The sequence below is a fragment of the Scophthalmus maximus genome, chromosome 13 (genome assembly GCF_022379125.1).
Source record: "Scophthalmus maximus strain ysfricsl-2021 chromosome 13, ASM2237912v1, whole genome shotgun sequence".
Classification (NCBI taxonomy): Eukaryota; Metazoa; Chordata; class Actinopteri; order Pleuronectiformes; family Scophthalmidae; genus Scophthalmus; species Scophthalmus maximus.
The window spans coordinates 6,971,551-6,990,383 of record NC_061527.1 but is presented as its reverse complement, the minus strand read 5'-3'; the positions used below and the strand labels follow the sequence as shown (position 1 = coordinate 6,990,383).

The 18,833-nt window shown below is 45.2% G+C and overlaps 1 protein-coding gene across 2 annotated transcripts; it reads left to right on the top strand.

Moving 5' to 3' along the window:
• Positions 1-1,879: 1,879 nt before the first annotated feature.
• Positions 1,880-18,328, top strand: ivns1abpa (influenza virus NS1A binding protein a). 2 transcript variants are annotated; one of them, XM_035646721.2, is made up of 15 exons: positions 1,880-2,207; positions 9,550-9,835; positions 10,020-10,153; positions 10,712-10,881; positions 10,983-11,058; positions 11,185-11,358; positions 12,297-12,422; positions 13,999-14,109; positions 14,604-14,745; positions 14,835-15,059; positions 15,327-15,448; positions 15,623-15,749; positions 15,854-15,985; positions 16,205-16,378; positions 17,096-18,328. In XM_035646721.2, exons 3-15 carry the CDS (start codon positions 10,043-10,045, stop codon positions 17,356-17,358), a joined length of 1,953 nt encoding a protein of 650 aa, XP_035502614.1. In that variant the 5' UTR covers positions 1,880-2,207; positions 9,550-9,835; positions 10,020-10,042; the 3' UTR covers positions 17,359-18,328. The 2 variants fall into 2 exon arrangements, with proteins under 2 accessions (XP_035502614.1, XP_035502613.1); XM_035646720.2 differs by lacking the exon at positions 1,880-2,207 and adding an exon at positions 4,460-4,665.
• The last annotated feature ends 505 nt before the right edge of the window (positions 18,329-18,833 follow it).

The window sequence follows — 18,833 nt, the reverse complement described above, 5'->3', positions numbered from 1 at the left end:
GAGCCTGGCACAGTTCTGTGGGAAAACCCAGAGGGAGTTGTTTGACTACAGTGCGTCTTTGTAGGGTCTGCACAGTCACAATTATCGGTTACACAAGATAGTTTATCGGCTCTAAATTATCGTCTAAAAGGAACTTGTCATGTTGCTGTCACTGCCTGCTCAAAATAACCATTTTAAAATAATTGCGATAAGCAATGTATGAACAACATAATGCTTGAGAATGCTTTTTTGCTAAAAGTGGCAAAATTGAGCTATTAACCATCTACTTCACACTACACATGCGTAGAGAACAATGTTACTTTGGCCTAGTGGTTAGCGCTCGAGTATCCCAGTCAGTGCAGTAAAATCATCAACAAAAACAAAAGAGTTCTCCTAAATCGCTTACTGCCCCTTTAAATGTGTAAAGTAATGAATATCCAACTTTGCCCCAAGTGAGAGGTCAGAGAGCAGCTGAGCTCGGACAGGGCCACACTAGACCCTAAGTAGGCCAAAACTCAAGGGTGTCCTTGTCGTCACCTGTATATTGCTGGCCTTGCTTGAAACACAATGCCTCTGTTTCATCAATGTCATCGGCCCCTCATGGGAAGATTGCGTTCAGGAGTTACACAGTTTATCAGAACCTTATCAGAGGACTATGTAACTCCGCATTCACGTTGCACCATTCCCATTTTTCAGTGACCCCAGGCGAGGGGGCATGGAAGCGACTAAACTTTGCGTTCGTCCAAACACAGTGCCGATGCTTTTACACTGTTAAATGAGAATCAAGTGAAGATATGAGTGAATATGAGAAAATCAAGTCAATATAACCAAATTAAATCCTTTTCCAAATCCTGAAATGAATGCAGACTGTAAAGACAAACCCTTATGCTGTCGGAAATAGGAAATAAGGACATTTAGGAATTAGCTGTTAAGGCCGGTCTTCACATTGAATATTTCCTTTAACAGTAACATTGGAGAATTTCCTAACACCGCAGTGCTGTTTAAAAACCCTTGACTTCAGCACTTCAACCTCCTGCTCGTCTCTAAAGCTCCATGGACACAGCAGCACCAGCCACGTGTTACTGCCGGGTCCAGATATATTCATAGTGTCCTTGTCAGAGCACGTTTATGCAGCCTCACTGAACAAATCTCTGTCGAGTAAAGGAAGATAGGGGGCGCCAGAGTATAAAACATGACTCAGCAAAATGATGGCGCCCATTGGAATCAGTTGGAAGGCCCTGCAGCATTGATGCGGCAGCGGTTTGTGTGTCTTCTAGGTCAAATTGTGAGGCAAAAGGCTGTTCAGGATAAACACAATAACAGGATTCTGATACTGAAGCAAATAATAGATTTTTGAACCTATCGTATGGCATGAAGTGCATACATTTAAAATAATTTTGAAACAACTTCATTAGTATCTTCTGCAGTTTCGGCATCACCGCACTGCATGCTATTTCAATGTGTTCATGGTATTTTTTCCTCTCATGTTTCATATAGAAAAAAAAGGCCATGCCACTATGCACACTCTGTTAGTGTTTCCTTTCAGCAGCACGCATATTTGGAGAGCTGTCTTCTGTCTATTTAAAGGAAGTTATTCAGAGCTGACTGACAGCCTGTAATAGGTTTTCTGAGTTGTGTTTCAGTATTCTGTTGCGTACCTTTTACTTGCTAGATGTGTTGTTTGTGCACCAAATGCTTGTTGATTAGTGAGCAACTGTCATATGTTGCACAGTTTGAATATTCATGCTAATTCTTGATAATCGTTAATTGAAATCCTGTCACACAATCCCTGTTGATCAAAGGATCAAAAAAGCACACACACACACACTCCTGTGATCTGTGATCTGTGATCTCATCACACATAACAGGTAGTGAATCCTCTCAGAATCCCATCTTTTGAATTATAGCAGACACTGGGGCGAGTTACTTGACCTCATTTGAAAATACAAACCGGACCGAGACCACCATCCAGAAGGACGAACACAATTTTTGAGGAACCTCATGCATCTAAACACCACCTAAAGGAATAGGTGAAAAGCAACGAGTCGGTCCGGAAGTGCTGGCCGATCTCCATCAGCTGTGATCACCACGTCTGCGGCTCCAGACACTGTGCTGGCACTCACCTTCGCAGGCAGTCAGGAGAAAGCTGAGGTCAGACAGCCCGGAGCCAAAACTCATAATGATTAGCGGAAGAAGCCTTGGGATGAAGGAAGCTGTGCGGATTACAGGTCTGTGCCCTGTGATTCATGAATTCAAGCCATCGGTGTCATCTGCAGGTTTTAGATCGTCATAAGCACGTGTTTGGCTGTCACACGGCGTTGAACAGGGATTCATAAGTGAGCACACGTACAGTGTCCACTTCAAATTGTTAAGTTGAAAATCGTCTTTGGAGATATGACCTTAAAGCTGGTTAGTTTTCCGGTGCTGTGCGTATGTAGGGGCTTCCTTTACACTCCGGGCACACATGGACACAGGACAATGAGGCAGCAGTAACTCCTGTCACCTTGTCAGGAATGTCACCCCCGCAGGGATGGAGGCACAGCGTGTCGTGGCAATAACGCCAGCACAAGAGCTGTTATGAAGACATTACTTTGTGTTGATAAACCGAATCTGTGGACTGGGTCCATGTCTCTGGTTGTTATCACTGTGGTTCTCAACACAATGGTCAGCCTGCTTGTAAGGCCGGGGCTATAAACGTGTGCTGCTGTCATCAAGTTACATTTGGTGCCAGGCTTTTCACAAACAACTGTACATATAGACACACACACTCACAATGCACAACACACAAAGGGTGGCTGACACATTGGTATTGAACTGATCTCATCCTTTAATGTAATTACTGACGCACTGAGGTGTAGTGCTAAGCCCTTTTCAGTCCGGGCAGGTGAATGGGTTCTTCTTCCCTCTATGATGAGATCTGCCCACTAGTGGAGAGGGTTTAGCCCGGATGTTCTTTCTTGATAGACATCAAGCTACTTGTGCAGCGCGGCTCGTCCCAGCTTGCTGTCATGACTCACAAACATTTATGACTATACCATACAGACACGATAGGCAAAAGGTGGGGGGAACAATGTAGGCACCAAGGTTAGGAGATCCTGGAGCCAACAGGTATCCTTAAGAATGTCTGCTGAATCCTCCTTGGCAGACACAGAGGTGCTGTTTCAACCTGCCTGCCCTCTGACCCTCACAAAGTTTGACATACATTACAAGAAATACAAGAAATCAATGCGAGTACACATTTGATGCACTCAATTCCGTCTACTTCTGATATCATCTATCTTTCTGGGCATCCTGATTTCATTATCTTCTTTTCTTTTAATGTTTCCTCCATCTTTTTCTCCTTTTCCCCTCTTTAGCTCGTCTGATGCGTGAGAATCCTCAAAGCTAAAATTCCCATTTTCCCACTAAAACACTGTGACTTTGGATGATACTCAAGTAGGCTACTTGATTTGTTTAATGCGGAGCACTGAAGCCTCTTCGTAAAATGTTATTGCACAGAAAGAGGAATGTGAAATATGTCCCTCATCACTTCCACTGAAACCGGGTAGGAAGTTCTCTTTAGGACAGTCCTAAAAAAGTGTGAACTTAAGTAGCATACTTTTTTTACACAATTTACTACATAATATACTTACTATCAATTGTGTCTGAACAAACATATTTTAATAAATACAACTTTTTTACTTTTTTTAAGGCCAACAAAAAAGCTTGAAAACAATTAAAAGACGGCCCATTGTTTCTCCATTTTGCAAAAATGAATATGATATTTACGCATGAGAAAAATCATATTAAATTAGATTATATTCAACTTTATTGTCATTGTGCAGTACAGAGATGACGAAATGCAGTTAGCGTCTAACCACAAGTGCAAAAAGCAGTGAGGTGCAGAGTATGTACATGTAATGGAACAGTATAGACAGATATATACAGTTAGGTATGGAGTATAGTACAGTAAGCGTATATACAGTGTATGAACAGTACATTATAAGAGCAGTATAGATAAGCTGTATGTACGGTATATAAATAGAGTAATACAGGTGGGATATATATAGTGGTATCAGGAATTAGCGTCAGCTGGCTAACCAAACATCAACATCCGGCTGTTTGGTGCTGCTCAAAAGTGCTGCTGGGTCACAATTTTTCGACTTTATTCTCGAAATAGTATTTCAGCTTTAATCTCGACATTTCGACTTTATTCTCGACATTTCGACTTTATTCTTGACATTTCGACTTCATTCTCGAAATGTAAAAAAAATAAAATCTCCCCCCTCATTTTTTCCCTTTATGTCTGGCCCTAATGCTCTACCGTAGATATCTGACCACAATTTCTTGGACACAGGACATGATTTTTTAATGCTTCATATGACAGATTATTACCCATGATTCTGTATAAGACCCTGATTTCATCAGCGGGGCGGGCGGGGGGCGGGGCTTGAAGGGACCGCCCCCCTCCCACTGCCTGCGTCACGTCACTGGATCGCGCCTTTCGCCGTCACAGCCTGTCCGAGCCTACCAGAGAGTGGACGTGTTTGCCCGCAGAGAGAGCAGAGAACGACACGCTGCCACCGATTCACCCACAGCGAGCCGTGCCCCTGTAGCCGCGTCGCCGTCTTTTGGTCTAACCCGAACCAACCGAACTCTGAATTCTCACTAAATATGTCTAATATCGTTTGTTGTCAAACGCCTCAGGTAAGATTTTTCTTTCTTATGTCCTGAATGGGGGAAGAAAAAAAATATATATATATTCCGTTCGGTTGTTTTACCGTTCGCTAACGTGTGGGGAGAAACCGTTAAATGTGTTACCGCGGCAACAGTGGGTCGTTCGATATGAGTTGTGGCTCACCCGGTGTCGCCGCTGCGACCGGGTGGGCACCGCCGGAGAGGGTGTCCGTGTTAACGTGTCCTCTGGCGCGGGAAATGTCCGCTAACGGAAGCTACTTTTTCCGTTTCCTTTCTCGCCTCGACTACGGACACAACGACACAGAGACATACGACGCCATTGTACAGTGAAATGCATTAAGCCGGTGAGACCCTCCATGCCCCCCCCCCCCCATCCTCCTCGTCCACCGGGGCTCAGCAGCAGCAGCAGGTTGCCTCCTCGCTAGCGGGCTAACACGCACTAGCTTGCCGAGCGTCTCCACCGCCGGCTGCCGTTCGGCTGCCCCAGACTAATGTCGGCCTCTTCTTATTTTATATTATTTTAAATGAGATGAAAGCGGTTTGTATCGTCTTGCAAGTCGAGTCCACCCCCCCCCCCCCCCCCACCGCTGTGCGCTCTCGTCCTGACCCACTTTCCGGTGGCGGGATGTATGTATGCATGTACGCACACAGACGAGCTATTATGACTCCTGGCGCTCCGCCATACATCACGGCCCTGGTACATGACTCCTCCACCACCGGAGGATGAGGAGGCAGGGGACGGGAGGGAGGGATGGATGGGTGGGTGGGTGGATGGCATTGCTCTGCAGCGAATTGAACACATGGTGGGAAACTGGGTGTGCAACAGTAAAGACGTCCCCGCTTCTTGGGGGTATTGCAGGGTGGGCAACGAAGCATGGGTACATCCTGTCCCCCCCCCTCCCCTTTTTTTTTGGTGCCTGACGACGTTGAGTCTTTAACCGCTCCTGAGGATAGTCGATTGAAATTGCTAAATTGTCCATATCCGGTTCTTCTGTACGTGTCGGATTTTCCACTAAGAGCTTCATATAGTGTCTCGCGCTGCCCCGGTGGCCTCGTGCTCATCGCGGTCGTGTCTGACCGATTGTGCCGTTTAATCCGGTTCTGAGGATGTCCCGTGGGAAGTATCCCAAAATAACAGATTCGTGAAAAATGCATATATTTTAATAAAACATGCTCACCGTCTCGGGCAGTAATGTACAGACATACTCTATTCTTTTCTAAACTTCCCCTGATTGGTAAATCAGTTGCTATGGTTTCTCAATGTGAGGGTGACTGACTCTGATTTCATCAAAACACATTTGACTACTTCTTCTTCATTGTCCTCTGTTGTTGTTGTTGTTGTTTCATAGTGTTCATTGTAACCGCAAGCGGACTGTTCACCGCCTCCTTTCCCCTTTTCACTTTCTCACCCTCAAGATGATAAATTCAAGTGGTAAATTTCCACACTACTGTGAAACTGCAGCAGTGCCTCTCTTCACCACTAGGGGGGGGAGGTGGGTCGTCCAGCAGCAGGCGCATCTATGGCTCCGTGTCAGGCCTGCACTTTTGTCAGTCACTAATCAGATGGAAAAATGGAGAGAGAAAATACAATCTCCTTCTTTTTTTTCTCTCTCTCTCCTCCTTTCAGGCCTTTGTTCTCTCTCTTTTTTTTGTTCCCCGATTGTCAAGCACAGGCCCATAGATCCACATTTCTAGATCCAGAAATCTGCTCAGCTCTTTTGTCTATGGTGTGACTGCTGTGTCCACATAAGTGACCAAAGGGGCAACCATTTCCTTTTGAGGGCAACAGTATAATATATGCTTAACACAGCGTTTTGCCTGTAGCTGGAGTTGATGTCTGATTTAATGTTTGCTGGTTACCAGAGTAACACTGGTAAAGATTGTTTTATCAGAAGGTGATTATTCAATCACAGCTGTGATTAAAGCAGCAGCTCTGCATTAGGAATTATCACAGAGAACTGAGGGTGGAGGTGCTGTGGTATTTGCCTGGCGTTGTGTTGGTTTAAGTGTCGAGTGGTGAAACGAGATGGGGACCGGACAGGAGAGTGTGGTGCTGGTGGTGGATGAGACTATGTGGAGGAGTAGAACATTTTGAGGCTTCACAAAGCATCTTTTGCCAGATGTTGCATAACGGCTCAAAAGTGGGTCAGTGTTCTCCTCCATCCATACACACGGACCGGCGTGATTTGTAGATCACCGTGCCTTGTCCTGTTGGCAGGATGTGGAAGTGGCTACTCTCTCACTCTCATGGCTGAATCTCAAAATAGAAACCCACACGTTGTTTCGAATAAATGTCGAACGAGACGGCGAATAACCACACGGCAAACTGTTGCTTCTGCAAAGCTAACATGCAGAGAGGATTCCTAGATACTCATAACTCCCCTGCTACTTCAACTAGCTTAGCACCAACAAACATTATCAAACGGGACAAAATAATACTGACCCATGTACTATTTGAAACCTAGCAAACTAATTTTAGCCACTGGTCAAGCAGTTAGTTAGGCTGGCTACCAGGACTACCTGGACGAATGGTCGTGGGCAGTCGGGCCGGTGGACCGTCCATAAACTTTTAAAAGTTTTTACCAAACAGCCAGAGTCTCTTTGCTGTAAGGGATTAGTGTATTGGATTAGAAGTTGCTTGCTTGAATGCTTGCTGATTCACATATCGTTGGGTAGAAAACTGTCAAACAGAACTGTCATATAGCGCAAGGTACTTTTTAAGGCCAGAGCAATACATTTCTCCGTTCCCCTCCTTTAGACCGGTGTAGCATCATCCTGTCCTTTTCCATAGTTGTCCACTTTCTTTTCTCTCTGCATTGCGCTGTGTGATTGTTGTCAAAAGGTCAGGAGGACGGGGGTTGGGGGTCAAATACCACCTGAGGCTAAATAGGCCAATCTCAAAGTAATCCTTTCTTTTCCTTCTGATCCGACCTTCCACTTATGATTATTAAACCACTCTGCACAGTGCTGTTTTAAATTGAATCTGTTTCTGGATTCTTGTTGTTTTGTCGATCTGGTTACAAGGTCTGACTTGTGTGCATGTCTGTATTTGTGCTTTGTTTTTTTTTTTTACAGTCGACTGGGACACGAGCCATCACCTTACAATGTTTAATTTGGCAGGGTAAATACTTCATAACTTAATGTTAGCTTTTGGCGCCTGGCCTAGTGATTTTCTTGTTCAACTAGTTTCTTGACACCTTTTCAGCATGTTGTTGTTGTTATTGCCAGGATCATTTTTTTTTTTTCATAGCTCAGGGCAGCAGGATATAACTGTTGCTGAATTCAAATTGCGCTGATGTCCTTCATTAATTTTTTTTATCACTTGAAAGTCTAACATCAGAGAAATATTATTTCAGTACCAAAGTGCTTTTCATGAATGGCCCTAGGTGTGCAATAATGTTTGTGTAGCTTTCTGCCAAACCACCTGACTGTCGAGCAGACGGTTATTTTATCTGCATCACACATAGAGAGGACTTGTTTTTCTTCTTCAATGTTCAGTCTATCTTTTACATCGTCTGTGCTGGCCAGCAGAGGACTTTCCAGGACCCACAGTGCAACACTGCTACTGGACAGGAATAGATAAAGCTCCCAAAAGATTAAGGTCTCTATTAGATAATTTAAGTATTTTGTTTTATATTCTCGCTGTGATGACTAGAAGATTGTCAAATGCCTCCTTTAGAGTAGAGGCCTGATGCTATCAGTGCTCTATAGATGAAATTTATTATTATTATTATTATCATATTATCTATTACCGGGCTTTAAGGCCTCATCATTACCAAATTATTTTATAGGCTCCGCAAACACACTAGCGTTTTTTTCCCCGTAGAAAATTCTTGCACAATGAATCACACATTGGTATCTGAAATATGACAAGCTAGAGTGACAAGAACATCATGTGTGCGGCCGTTGTGCAAATCAAAGCTTTTTTTTGTTTTTTAGAACTCTCACATAGAAGTGGGAAAGTTGTAAAAAGCTAGGCTACTGAGGGAAGCCTTGTCACATGGTGTGTGTGTGTGTGTGTGTGTGTGTGTGTGTGTGTGTGTGTGTGTGTGTGTGTGTGTGTGTGTGTGTGTGTGTGTGTGTGTGTGTGTGTGTGTGTGTGTGTGTGTGTGTGTGTGTGTGTGTGTGTGTGTGTGTGTGTGTGTGTGTGTGTGTGTGTGTGTGTGTGTGTGTGTGTGTGTGTGTGCGTGCGTGCGTGCGCGTGCGCGCGCGCGCGCGCATGCGTGCGTGCACAGTTTCAAGCTGGGGGGCAGCTGCTGTGGTCTGTCTCGTCCTCTCTCCCCGTCTGAGATGGTGATAAAAGTGTTGGAATTGCAGTCCAATTTATTTTCAGATCGCAGATGGAATAATACGACGACATGGTTGAGGCCTCAAATAACCTCAAATTTGGATGTGACCTGCAATTGTGGGCGGAGCTCGTGGGACAGGGTCGCATTACAAAACTGGAATACCGGGGGGAGTAGGACAACCTGAATTCATGATGCAGCTCATGCAGTTGCATAAGACCGTCACTCGGACCAATTGACTGGCTGTTGAAAATGCTGTCACAACCGGTGTTTTCCTTTTAGGTTAGTACTTGAATGGAAAGGCTTCCTCGGGGGAGGAGTCAGCCCAAAGGGGGCTCATCACATAAGATAGGGTTGGAGTGGCCTTGCTTCAGAGAGGGAGCAGAGACAGAGCTGAAGGCACGAGACTGTTCATCACTCATCTGCTAGTCCATGTGCGAGGTCGCCTTGATTTTTTTTTTAAACCACATGGAACTGACTCATGCTTGCATTGCTCAAGTGACCAGAACAGCCTGCATTGATTTAAAAATAAAATGTTTGCTCCTTTTTCCACCCTTAAATAATGGACCTAACTCATGTTTCTTTTCTCCTTCTCTTTCCCCTCCAGGTTATAATGTATGACCAACGCAGAATAAGTACAACTCTATAGCCAAAGGGATCCCGAGGACTTGATTACAGTCGCTTCAAGCCTGATAGTTTGTCCGTGCGGCTGCTCCCCCTCTCCCGTCTGATCACGCCCGTGTAGTCCACTGGCATTTCTTCTGACAACTTCCCATCCCTCTCCGCGGGTGAAGAAGACTCGGCTCCACTCTCGGTCTACTTCGCCTACCTTTCGGTTCCTGTTCTACTCTCAGCAGTGGTGCTTCCCTGGATTTGCATTATTCTCTTATTAGGTAAGGCTGTGACTAAAGGCATAGGACCGATTATATACACAATGAACATTACAGGCACCTAATCCGCCCTCTGGTCGTCCATTAATAAAGACGGGTATTACAGTGTTGCAAGTGCTGGGTATTATTGCTTTATGTATAAAAATGTACATTTATTTATTTATTTATTTGAACCTTTTCTCTTCAGGCATACCATCAAAATTCACCAAAATGATTCCCAACGGTTATTTGATCTTTGAAGATGAAAGTTTCCTGGATTCCACCGTGGCCAAAATGAACGCTCTGAGAAAGAGTGGTCAGTTCTGTGACGTTAGACTGCAGGTACGGATTGACACACGCATGCACGCGGGCCATTGCCCATTTTCCAGGGAAGTCACTGTGTGAATGAAAAACCTGAGCAGCGAGTTGTACCACACAAACTTTAAAAAAACAAAATGCAGAAGAGTTGCATAAGATGTCACTGCGAGATAAATTTGCACACAGTCCTTTTAGTAAGAGAAATGTACAGAACAGTGTAGCTCCCCGGGTGATGAATGTAATTTCTACTGTACATTGTTTGAATTCCAGATGAGTCATGCCAAAAAGTATTTATGTGAATGTTTCCTTTGCTTTTACGTCTCAAGTGTGAGAACCTGTTCCCTCCATTTGTATAACACAGACTTTATTTGAAAGACTTTTGTAGCCAGTGAGAAGTTAGCATTATTCGAACTGAGGCACAAGGTTATCTAATAATGTTTTTCAATATTGCGCTTTGACTCCAATGCACTAATATCAATGTGTTTTCTATGGGTTGTCTTCCTCTCAGAACACAGATACTCTGGAGTATTCATTTTCCCCTCGACCGATACATTTTGAGTATTTGTCGTCTCCTCTCTCCAGGTGTGTGGTCACGAGCTGATGGCTCACCGCGCTGTCCTGGCTTGCTGCAGTCCGTACCTGTTTGAGATCTTCAACAGTGACATTGAGCCTCACGGAGTCTCACATGTCACTTTCGAAGACTTGGACCCAGTGGCTGTGGAGATCTTGCTCAACTATGCCTATACTGCTCAGTGCGTAGCACCTTTGACCCTTTTTCCCCTCGGGAACTTATCACTGCAAAACTTTTGAAAAATGAGTAACGTCCGTCTTTGTCTTTTTGTTTGCGACACAGACTGAAGGCAGATAAAGAGCTGGTCAAGGAAGTTTACTCCGCAGCCAAAAGGTTCAAGATGGAGCGAGTCAAACAGGTGACTAGTTATTTGTGTGCCCCCTGACTGAATCCCAGGAGAGTCGTGTGAGTTTTAACTTGGTTCTTGCAGAAATCAAACGTGAAATTTATTCTGAAATCTCCCACTCGCTCACTCCCTCCTCAGATCTGTGGCGACTACCTGTTGTCTAAGATGGATTCCCAGAACGCCATCTCCTTCCGAAACTTTGCCAGCTCTATGGGAGACGCCAGAGTTTTGGCCAAGGTGGACGCCTTCATCCAGGACCATCTCCTGGAAGTGTCTGAACAGGAGGACTTCCTCAAACTTCCCCGCCTCAAGGTACTATATCTTTAAAATTGCCCTTGTACAGAAATCTCTAGATGCGTATTGCATACGTGTTTTTAATAGTCAGATTAAAGGTGGGGCCTCATTCTCTTATCATGAAGCTATGAGGCCATTGGTTACTGGATTAAGCTTTGTATTTTTAACCTTTCTGACTTTGACACTGAGATTAACAATACTTACAGTATGCCGCGTGCCTCTTTTTTTAGTTTTTCTTTTCCCACGGCTAAAACCAGCTGAGTATGTATTAAGGGCAGGCCGCTTAAACATACAGCCTCGCGTATGCGGGTCACGTTGTTTCAAGTACTAGTAGAGTAAAGTCTCTGGCTGAGGCTGTGCAAGACAGCACAACACTGCATCACAGCAATGAATCTGTTGGTTTAATGTACGTCTTCCATTTTGCACCTGGAGCTTTTACTGGTTTGAGTTTGGTAGTTTTATTCATCCTAATTTTTAAATTAAACAATTCTGAAGGTACAAAGCAATACAGGCCTCGGTTAAATTAATAATCAAGTTAGCAATATCGAGTTTTCTTGTGAGCAGACAAAGCCGTGGCATTGGTTTCCTCAGTTTAGGGCTGCAACCAACGATTATTTCCAATATCGATTAATCTGTTGATTATTTTCTTGATTGATCGATTAGTTGTTGGGTCCATAAAATGGAGAAAAATGTTGATTGTGTTCCCGAAACTCTCAAGATAATGTTTTGTTTTGTCCACATGCCAAAGATATTTAATTTACCGTCATAGAGGAGCAAGGAAACCAGAGAAGTTCCACTTATTTTTTTAAATAAAAACTACTTGAAACGATTATCAAAATAGTTGGCGTTTCATTTCGTTGAGTTGATTACCAATCGATTAAATGTTGCAGCCCTAGTTCAGTTTCTTCCCGCCGTGGACGATGCCAGCTCTCATGTCGCCCCCTGTGTGTTTACAGTTAGAAGTAATGCTAGAAGACAACCTGTCCCTGCCCAGCAACGGCAAGCTCTACTCCAAGGTGCTCAACTGGGTGCAGCGCAGCCTCTGGGAGAACGGAGACCACCTGGAGCGACTGATGGAGGAGGTCAGTACCCAGGGCAATGTCTCTCCTCTCTCAGATCGATTCTTCATTCCTAACCTCCTCATTCAGCTCTCTCTCTCTCTCTGACTCCTCCTGTTTTTGACATTAAGAAGTCACCAATGGGCCTGAAATAGAAAAAAAAAAAAAGCGTGCCACTGTCATGCTGCAATGTCAGGATTGTTCTTTCTTCCTTCTGATTTGTTGAGGTTTTTGCAGTAAGAAACTCTGTACCCCTGACCCCATACTACAAATTAGAGGTGAGCCGAAAAAGGAGCCGCTGTCTGCTCTTTGTTTTTTTGTTTTTTGTCTCCACTGTTCTCTTTCGGGTATGTGGTTGGTTTATATTCAGCCCCATCTGAGTTATTTAAGTGCTCTTCTCCTCTGAAATGCAACCCCCCCCAAAAAAAGAACCACAGGTTTTTCTCAAAGGTCTGACCCTTGACCCTGCTCTCTCACTGCCACTTTACTATCTGAACAGGTTCGTGTTTGTCGCTCCAGCACTAACAGGCACTCCTCCCCGTTGATTTATCTCTCCTGTAGGTTTATTAGCAGCAGCAGGAGACCAGACTGAGGAGCCCCGGACTGAGCCGCCAGGGTAATGAGTCAGAGAAAAGAGAGAGAGGGGAGGAGCACTCCTGCCTCTCAGCAGCCTCTCTTTGCAGCCAACGCTGTGCTTCCATCTGTCCCATGCCACACTTACAGATGTTGACCATTTTCTGCATTTTAAAAGGGAACATTGCTCACAAACGTCTAGCGACAAATTCATCCGGTTGAATAACAGCACGGGGAATTCAGGCCATCTCACTTTACGTCCAAGAACCACACAAATTGGGCACTTGAGAGAAAATGGTACTGCACATTATCACAGATCTGTTCAGCCCACATTTACATACAAGTTATTAGGAGCCTTTTTTTTCTTTTTCCAAAGTTCGCCCACGACGATCAGCCGATGGACTTCTACCGATTTTCTCGTGTTGGTTTGTCTGGCCTCAGCGGAACGTGTGTAGTTTTGCTTTTTTCCCCCCCTCCTTGTTGGATTTAATCTGTCATTGGGACTAACGGTCGAGCATGAGCTTGGTCGTTGGTTGTACAGCAGCACTACTCTCTCTAGTCACCTGGAGTTGACTGGCCGCTACAATGACCCGACTTCCTCAGCTACAGCGCCGGTTTCCAGGCAGCGGAGGTGGAAAGAGGGGCCACACGCTGCCCCTCCTCCGCCTCCTCCTACTCCTCCTCTTCCTCTTCATTTTTCACAGAAGAATTTTCCACATGCAGCCTTTTCTTCACTAGCTCCCACCCCTCTTTTTTTGAGATGCAAATTTTAGGGGAGCCACTATTGGATGCCTTTCTTGAGCTCTTAAACACTTAACCCACACTTCGCAGTGGTGTGTGTGTGTGTGTGTGTTTGTGTGTTTGTTCTTTAAGGGAAGCTTTGCATTCAAGGGATCCAGGCCATCGTCTCCCCCTCCCCCTTCACAGCACTGCCACCACCCCCCCCCCCCCCCCTTCTCTGTTGGGGCTCTCAGTGTGTTGCCATGGAGACAGCCACATAGGTGTGTTGTTCCTGTTTGTCTTTCAGGTGCAAACGCTGTACTACTCACCTGACCATAAGCTGGTGGATGGAGGGCTGGTGATTGATGGGCACAGTGAAGTGTTTGGTGGCGAGGAGGACCACCTTCAGTTTGTGCAGGTACTTGACTGCCTGGCTTCACTGTAATGAGGCCCACACCACATTTTGCTTGGCAGTGTGCAGCTTTGACTGTACAGCTTGTGCCCTCCTGGCCAAGCATAAACAACACTACACAACCTGTGCCCGGCTAATCGCAGATATTATGCGTAATTCATTGCCACAATTTGGCCACAATGTTAAAAACGAATGTCAGTAGATTTGCAAGAGATTAGCAATTACTTTATTAAAACCACATTATGATTTATAGGATATAAGTTAATATCTCAAGTTGAGTGTGGGTACTGATGGTTGACTTTTGAGTTAACTGATATGTAGAGTGGCCCGAGGCTGCACGTCTCAGTGCAGGGTTGTTGGCTTCAGGCGGCACAATGCGCGAGTCATTATGTCACGTCCACATTAGATCAGCTAGATCAAAGTCTAGGTTGGGTGTGATCAGGTGGGTGTTGAGCCTGTGGCACAAGCTTGGCTTCTGTAGCTGCACTGTGCTCTTGCAGAAGAAACCCGTTCGAGAGAGCGCCCAGAAACAGATGAGCTGCAGCTCCTCGGGGAGCCTGTCGCCCTCCAACCAAGCAGCGAACGCTCCCAAACCCACCACCAGGAGAGAGTGGAAGTACATCGCCTCGGAGAAGACCACAAGTAAGTGGCTGTGACTAACACAGGCTCAAGACTTCAAAACTAAGCTGCACTCGTAAAGACACGGCACTAATCTTGAATCCCCCCTCCAGACAACACCTACCTGTGTCTGGCCGTGCTGGACGGCGTGCTGTGTGTGATCTTCCTGCACGGCCGCAGCAGCCCTCAGACATCCCCCTCTGCCACCCCCTGCCTGATGAAGAGCCTCAGCTTCGAGGCCCAGCCCGAGGAGCTGGAGGAGCAGCCGCTCTCACCCATGCATTACGCCCGCTCGGGCCTGGGCACCGCGGCCCTGAATGGACGATTCATCGCAGCAGGTTAGTTATTAAAAAAGTGATTTTGAACAAACATAGTGGTATTGTTACTGACTTTGAGGGCAGGGCTGAACTGTAAAAACAATAAAACGTGATTATGAGTTGTTGTGAAACATTTTACCTTCAGGGAAAAAACAGCTCCTTTGTAAATCTTAAATTGCTTCAGTCGGGCTGACTTATTTCTTTTCTGTTTTAAATATGGGGGAGTTATGTTTGAAAAAATGTTACGAGCAAAGTCTGATCATGGTGCATTTTTTTCTGATTGTGCAGGAGGCTACAACAGAGAGGAGTGTCTGAGGACTGTGGAGTGTTACGACCCCAAAGAAGACCGCTGGACCTTCATCGCTCCCATGCGGACTCCGAGGGCTCGGTTCCAGATGGCACTCCTCATGGTACGTTTGACCGTTTGAATGTTTATCTCACAATAAAGTGACGTTTTTAATAATAGGCCATAGGAACACATAAACTCTTGTTAACTTGTTTTCAGCAGTGCGTCTGAGGCAACAAAAAAGTAGTTGTCAGGTTGATGCATCACCTAACGACTCATCCTTTCGTGCGTCTCACAGGGTCAGTTGTACGTGATCGGAGGTTCCAATGGACATTCTGACGAGCTGAGCAGCGGAGAGATGTACGACCCACACACTGATGAGTGGGTTCAAGTGCCAGAGCTGCGGACCAACCGCTGCAATGCAGGTCAGTCTGCCCCCGCAAAGACTCACTAATCGATTTTGAATCTAAACTTCTTCCTCTTGTAAGAACCAAGCCAGCTCAGCTAATTCCTGTCTTCCGTCTTGAAGGTGTCTGCTCCTTGAACAACAAACTGTATGTTGTGGGAGGGTCAGACCCCTGCGGGCAGAAGGGTCTGAAGAACTGTGATGCATTTGACCCGGTGACCAAAACCTGGTCCAACTGTGCCTCCCTCAACATCAGTACGTGTCCACACAGTCCCACACACATACACTCACACACTGGGTTTGGCACACATAACTTGGATCTTGCCTTTTACTTCCTTGGAAATGAAGAACAGGAGCCGAGAGCATTTTGGTTTAAAAAAAAAAAAAAGAAAGACCTGGGGTCACAGCTTGTGGTCTTTTGAAATTTCAGGAGATATTAAAAAGTTTTTCTCATTATGAAATGTTTCCTTCCAGGGAGGCACCAGGCAGCAGTGTGTGAGTTGGAGGGCGTCATGTACGTGATCGGCGGGGCGGAGTCGTGGAACTGCCTGAACACTGTGGAGCGCTACAACCCCGAGAACAACACCTGGAGCCTCATAGCCCCCATGAACGTGGCTCGCAGGGGAGCCGGCGTTGCCGTCCATGCAGGTGAGCCCGTGACCCAACCCATGGGTGGAGATTCAGCAATTCTATGACAACCTTTTTGTGGTGTGTCCTCATCATCATCATCATCATCATCGTCATCATCATCAGCATCATGCCATTTGGGAAACTGTGACAAAAGATCTGAGGAATTTAAAACCTCCTCCGACCTGAGGGGTTTCTGACAAACTTCCCGTTCTCTAAAACCTTTATTTCTCGCCCTCTGAAGCATAAAGAAACATGAAAGAACTTCTTTTTTTATTTTTTCTGAGAGCTCAGACCTTCGTCTTTTGTTGTAAATCATTGCCTTTGCCCTGAACACATTGACAGCTGTGCTTGTGGTTTCCAGCCATGTCCAGTTTCCAAGGCAAAGGCAATGATTTACAGTAAAAGCCAAAGGTTAAAACTCTCAAAACGGATTCCTTTCATGTTTCCATTTGCTCAAGAGGCTGAGAAATAAAGGTTTCTTAGCTTTCTGAGCTGACACACTAGCACACTACACTTTTTATTCTTAAGTAGTTATTGTTTTCATCCATGTAAGCTGTTGTCTGAACTGCGTCTCGAAAAGAATTGTTGGTTAAAATGACGAGGGGACAAAAGACACAAAAGAAATACATTTCCCACGGTGCATTTTGAAATGTGTTCCAGCGGGTCGAAGAGTGTAGTGTAGAATCTCACTTTGTCATTTCACAAATATTTCTAACTCTCTCTTTCGCTGTCCAGGCAAACTGTTTGTCATCGGCGGCTTCGACGGCTCCCACGCGCTCCGCTGCGTGGAGGTGTACGACCCCGCCCGCAACGAGTGGAGGATGCTGGGGAGCATGACGTCGTCGCGCAGCAACGCGGGGGTGGCCATGCTAGGCGAGAACATCTACGCCGTGGGCGGCTTCGACGGGAATGAGTTCCTCAACACGATGGAGGTGTACAACCCCGAGGCGGACGAGTGGAACGACTGCGCCAAGGCCCTGTCGCCCCTCTCTGACTGAGGATGGGGAGGGGGGAGAGGGTTCGAGGGGGGTTGGTTTCACAGTGCTTCACCTTTTCCCAAACTAACAGGCTTAGTGACGTAATCGTGTTTCGTGATGTTCTGTTTGTGTATGAGTGGATATGTGTGGGGGTGGGGGCTGTTGGGGTCAGGGGACTATTTGGCGGGGAGGGGAGGGGGGCGGGGGGATTGTTGCCCAAAGCAACATGACTCCTTTGCATATTGCATACAATGTATTATTTTCTTTTTTTTCTTTTTGTGCTGTACATATTTTGTTTTATTTCTTCCTCATTTTTTTGTCATATGCCAACATTTAATACACACTTAGTGCTTTTCTTTTTCTCTTAGAGTTGAAAGGGTTTTGTCACTTTTAATTGAGAGCTTTCAGACGAGCCATCTACCGTCGGTCACTCGGGAGGTGGTGGTGTGGAGTGGTGACGATTGAGTTTATTTAAGAATGTTTCTGTCGTGGAAATGTAAAAACATTTTTTGCTCACATATTTAAAGGTCAGCGGTTTTGAAGCCTTACTCGACTTGAGAGTTGATAAACACTTGTCATGGCTTTTTTTTTTTTTTTTTTTTAAATGTCATTTCAAACAAGCTGGATTGCTTTTTGAATCTTAAATGATGGCCTTTTTTATATTTTTTATACACTGCTGATTTACCAATAAAATGAAATAAGAAACCGTAGCAGACAGCTTAAGTCAACGAATCTAACCAGTGCCAGTTTTAGTTCAACTTTTTTTATTTTGTGCACGCACAACCATGTTTCTGCTAACCAAACTTTTGTTCTTGTGAATTTTAGCTGATGTATGTAGAGATGCAGTTTACTGAAGATCCTTTTTTTTTTTTTTTTTTTTCATTCTTGTGTTTTAAAGTGTCAGGCATTGGCAGATTCTTCTGGAAGGGTTATGAGCGAGAAAATTATCACATTTGTAACATTTCTTAATTAATAAATCATTTAAATCTGATCGTTGTCTCCGGCCTACTTTCTAAATGTGTCTTAGGTGACGTTGGGCAACGTGACCGTATAGGCTTCACTATTTTTAATTAGAAATGCAGACAGGAAGCCTTGGACTAAATTGCCAACAGCTGATTTAATGACCCAACATTTAGCCTTTACAGCCACGACTCCACCTGGCTCTGCTCTTGGAGTCACATAATTACTGGTGTCAAGGTTATTACTGTCTAAGCTTTCATTGCCACCATTTTCCTCCAGGGAATATCACACTAAGTCAGTGGTTGTTTTTTTTTACCCCCTGCTCTTAAGTGGGTTTTTTTTAAAGAGATTATAGTAAGCTGGCTAACGGACCTCGACGGGAAGGGATGGCGACAGGCAAGCTCTGGGTCGTGAAAGTGTTGAAAGAAGAGCAGCTGAGCTGGCTGCATCTGCATGACCTCGGACATCTCTGCCCCGTCCGTCAGAGCTCATTCACAAGTTGGCCTCTGTTAATCTCTGCTCACACACCTTGACAG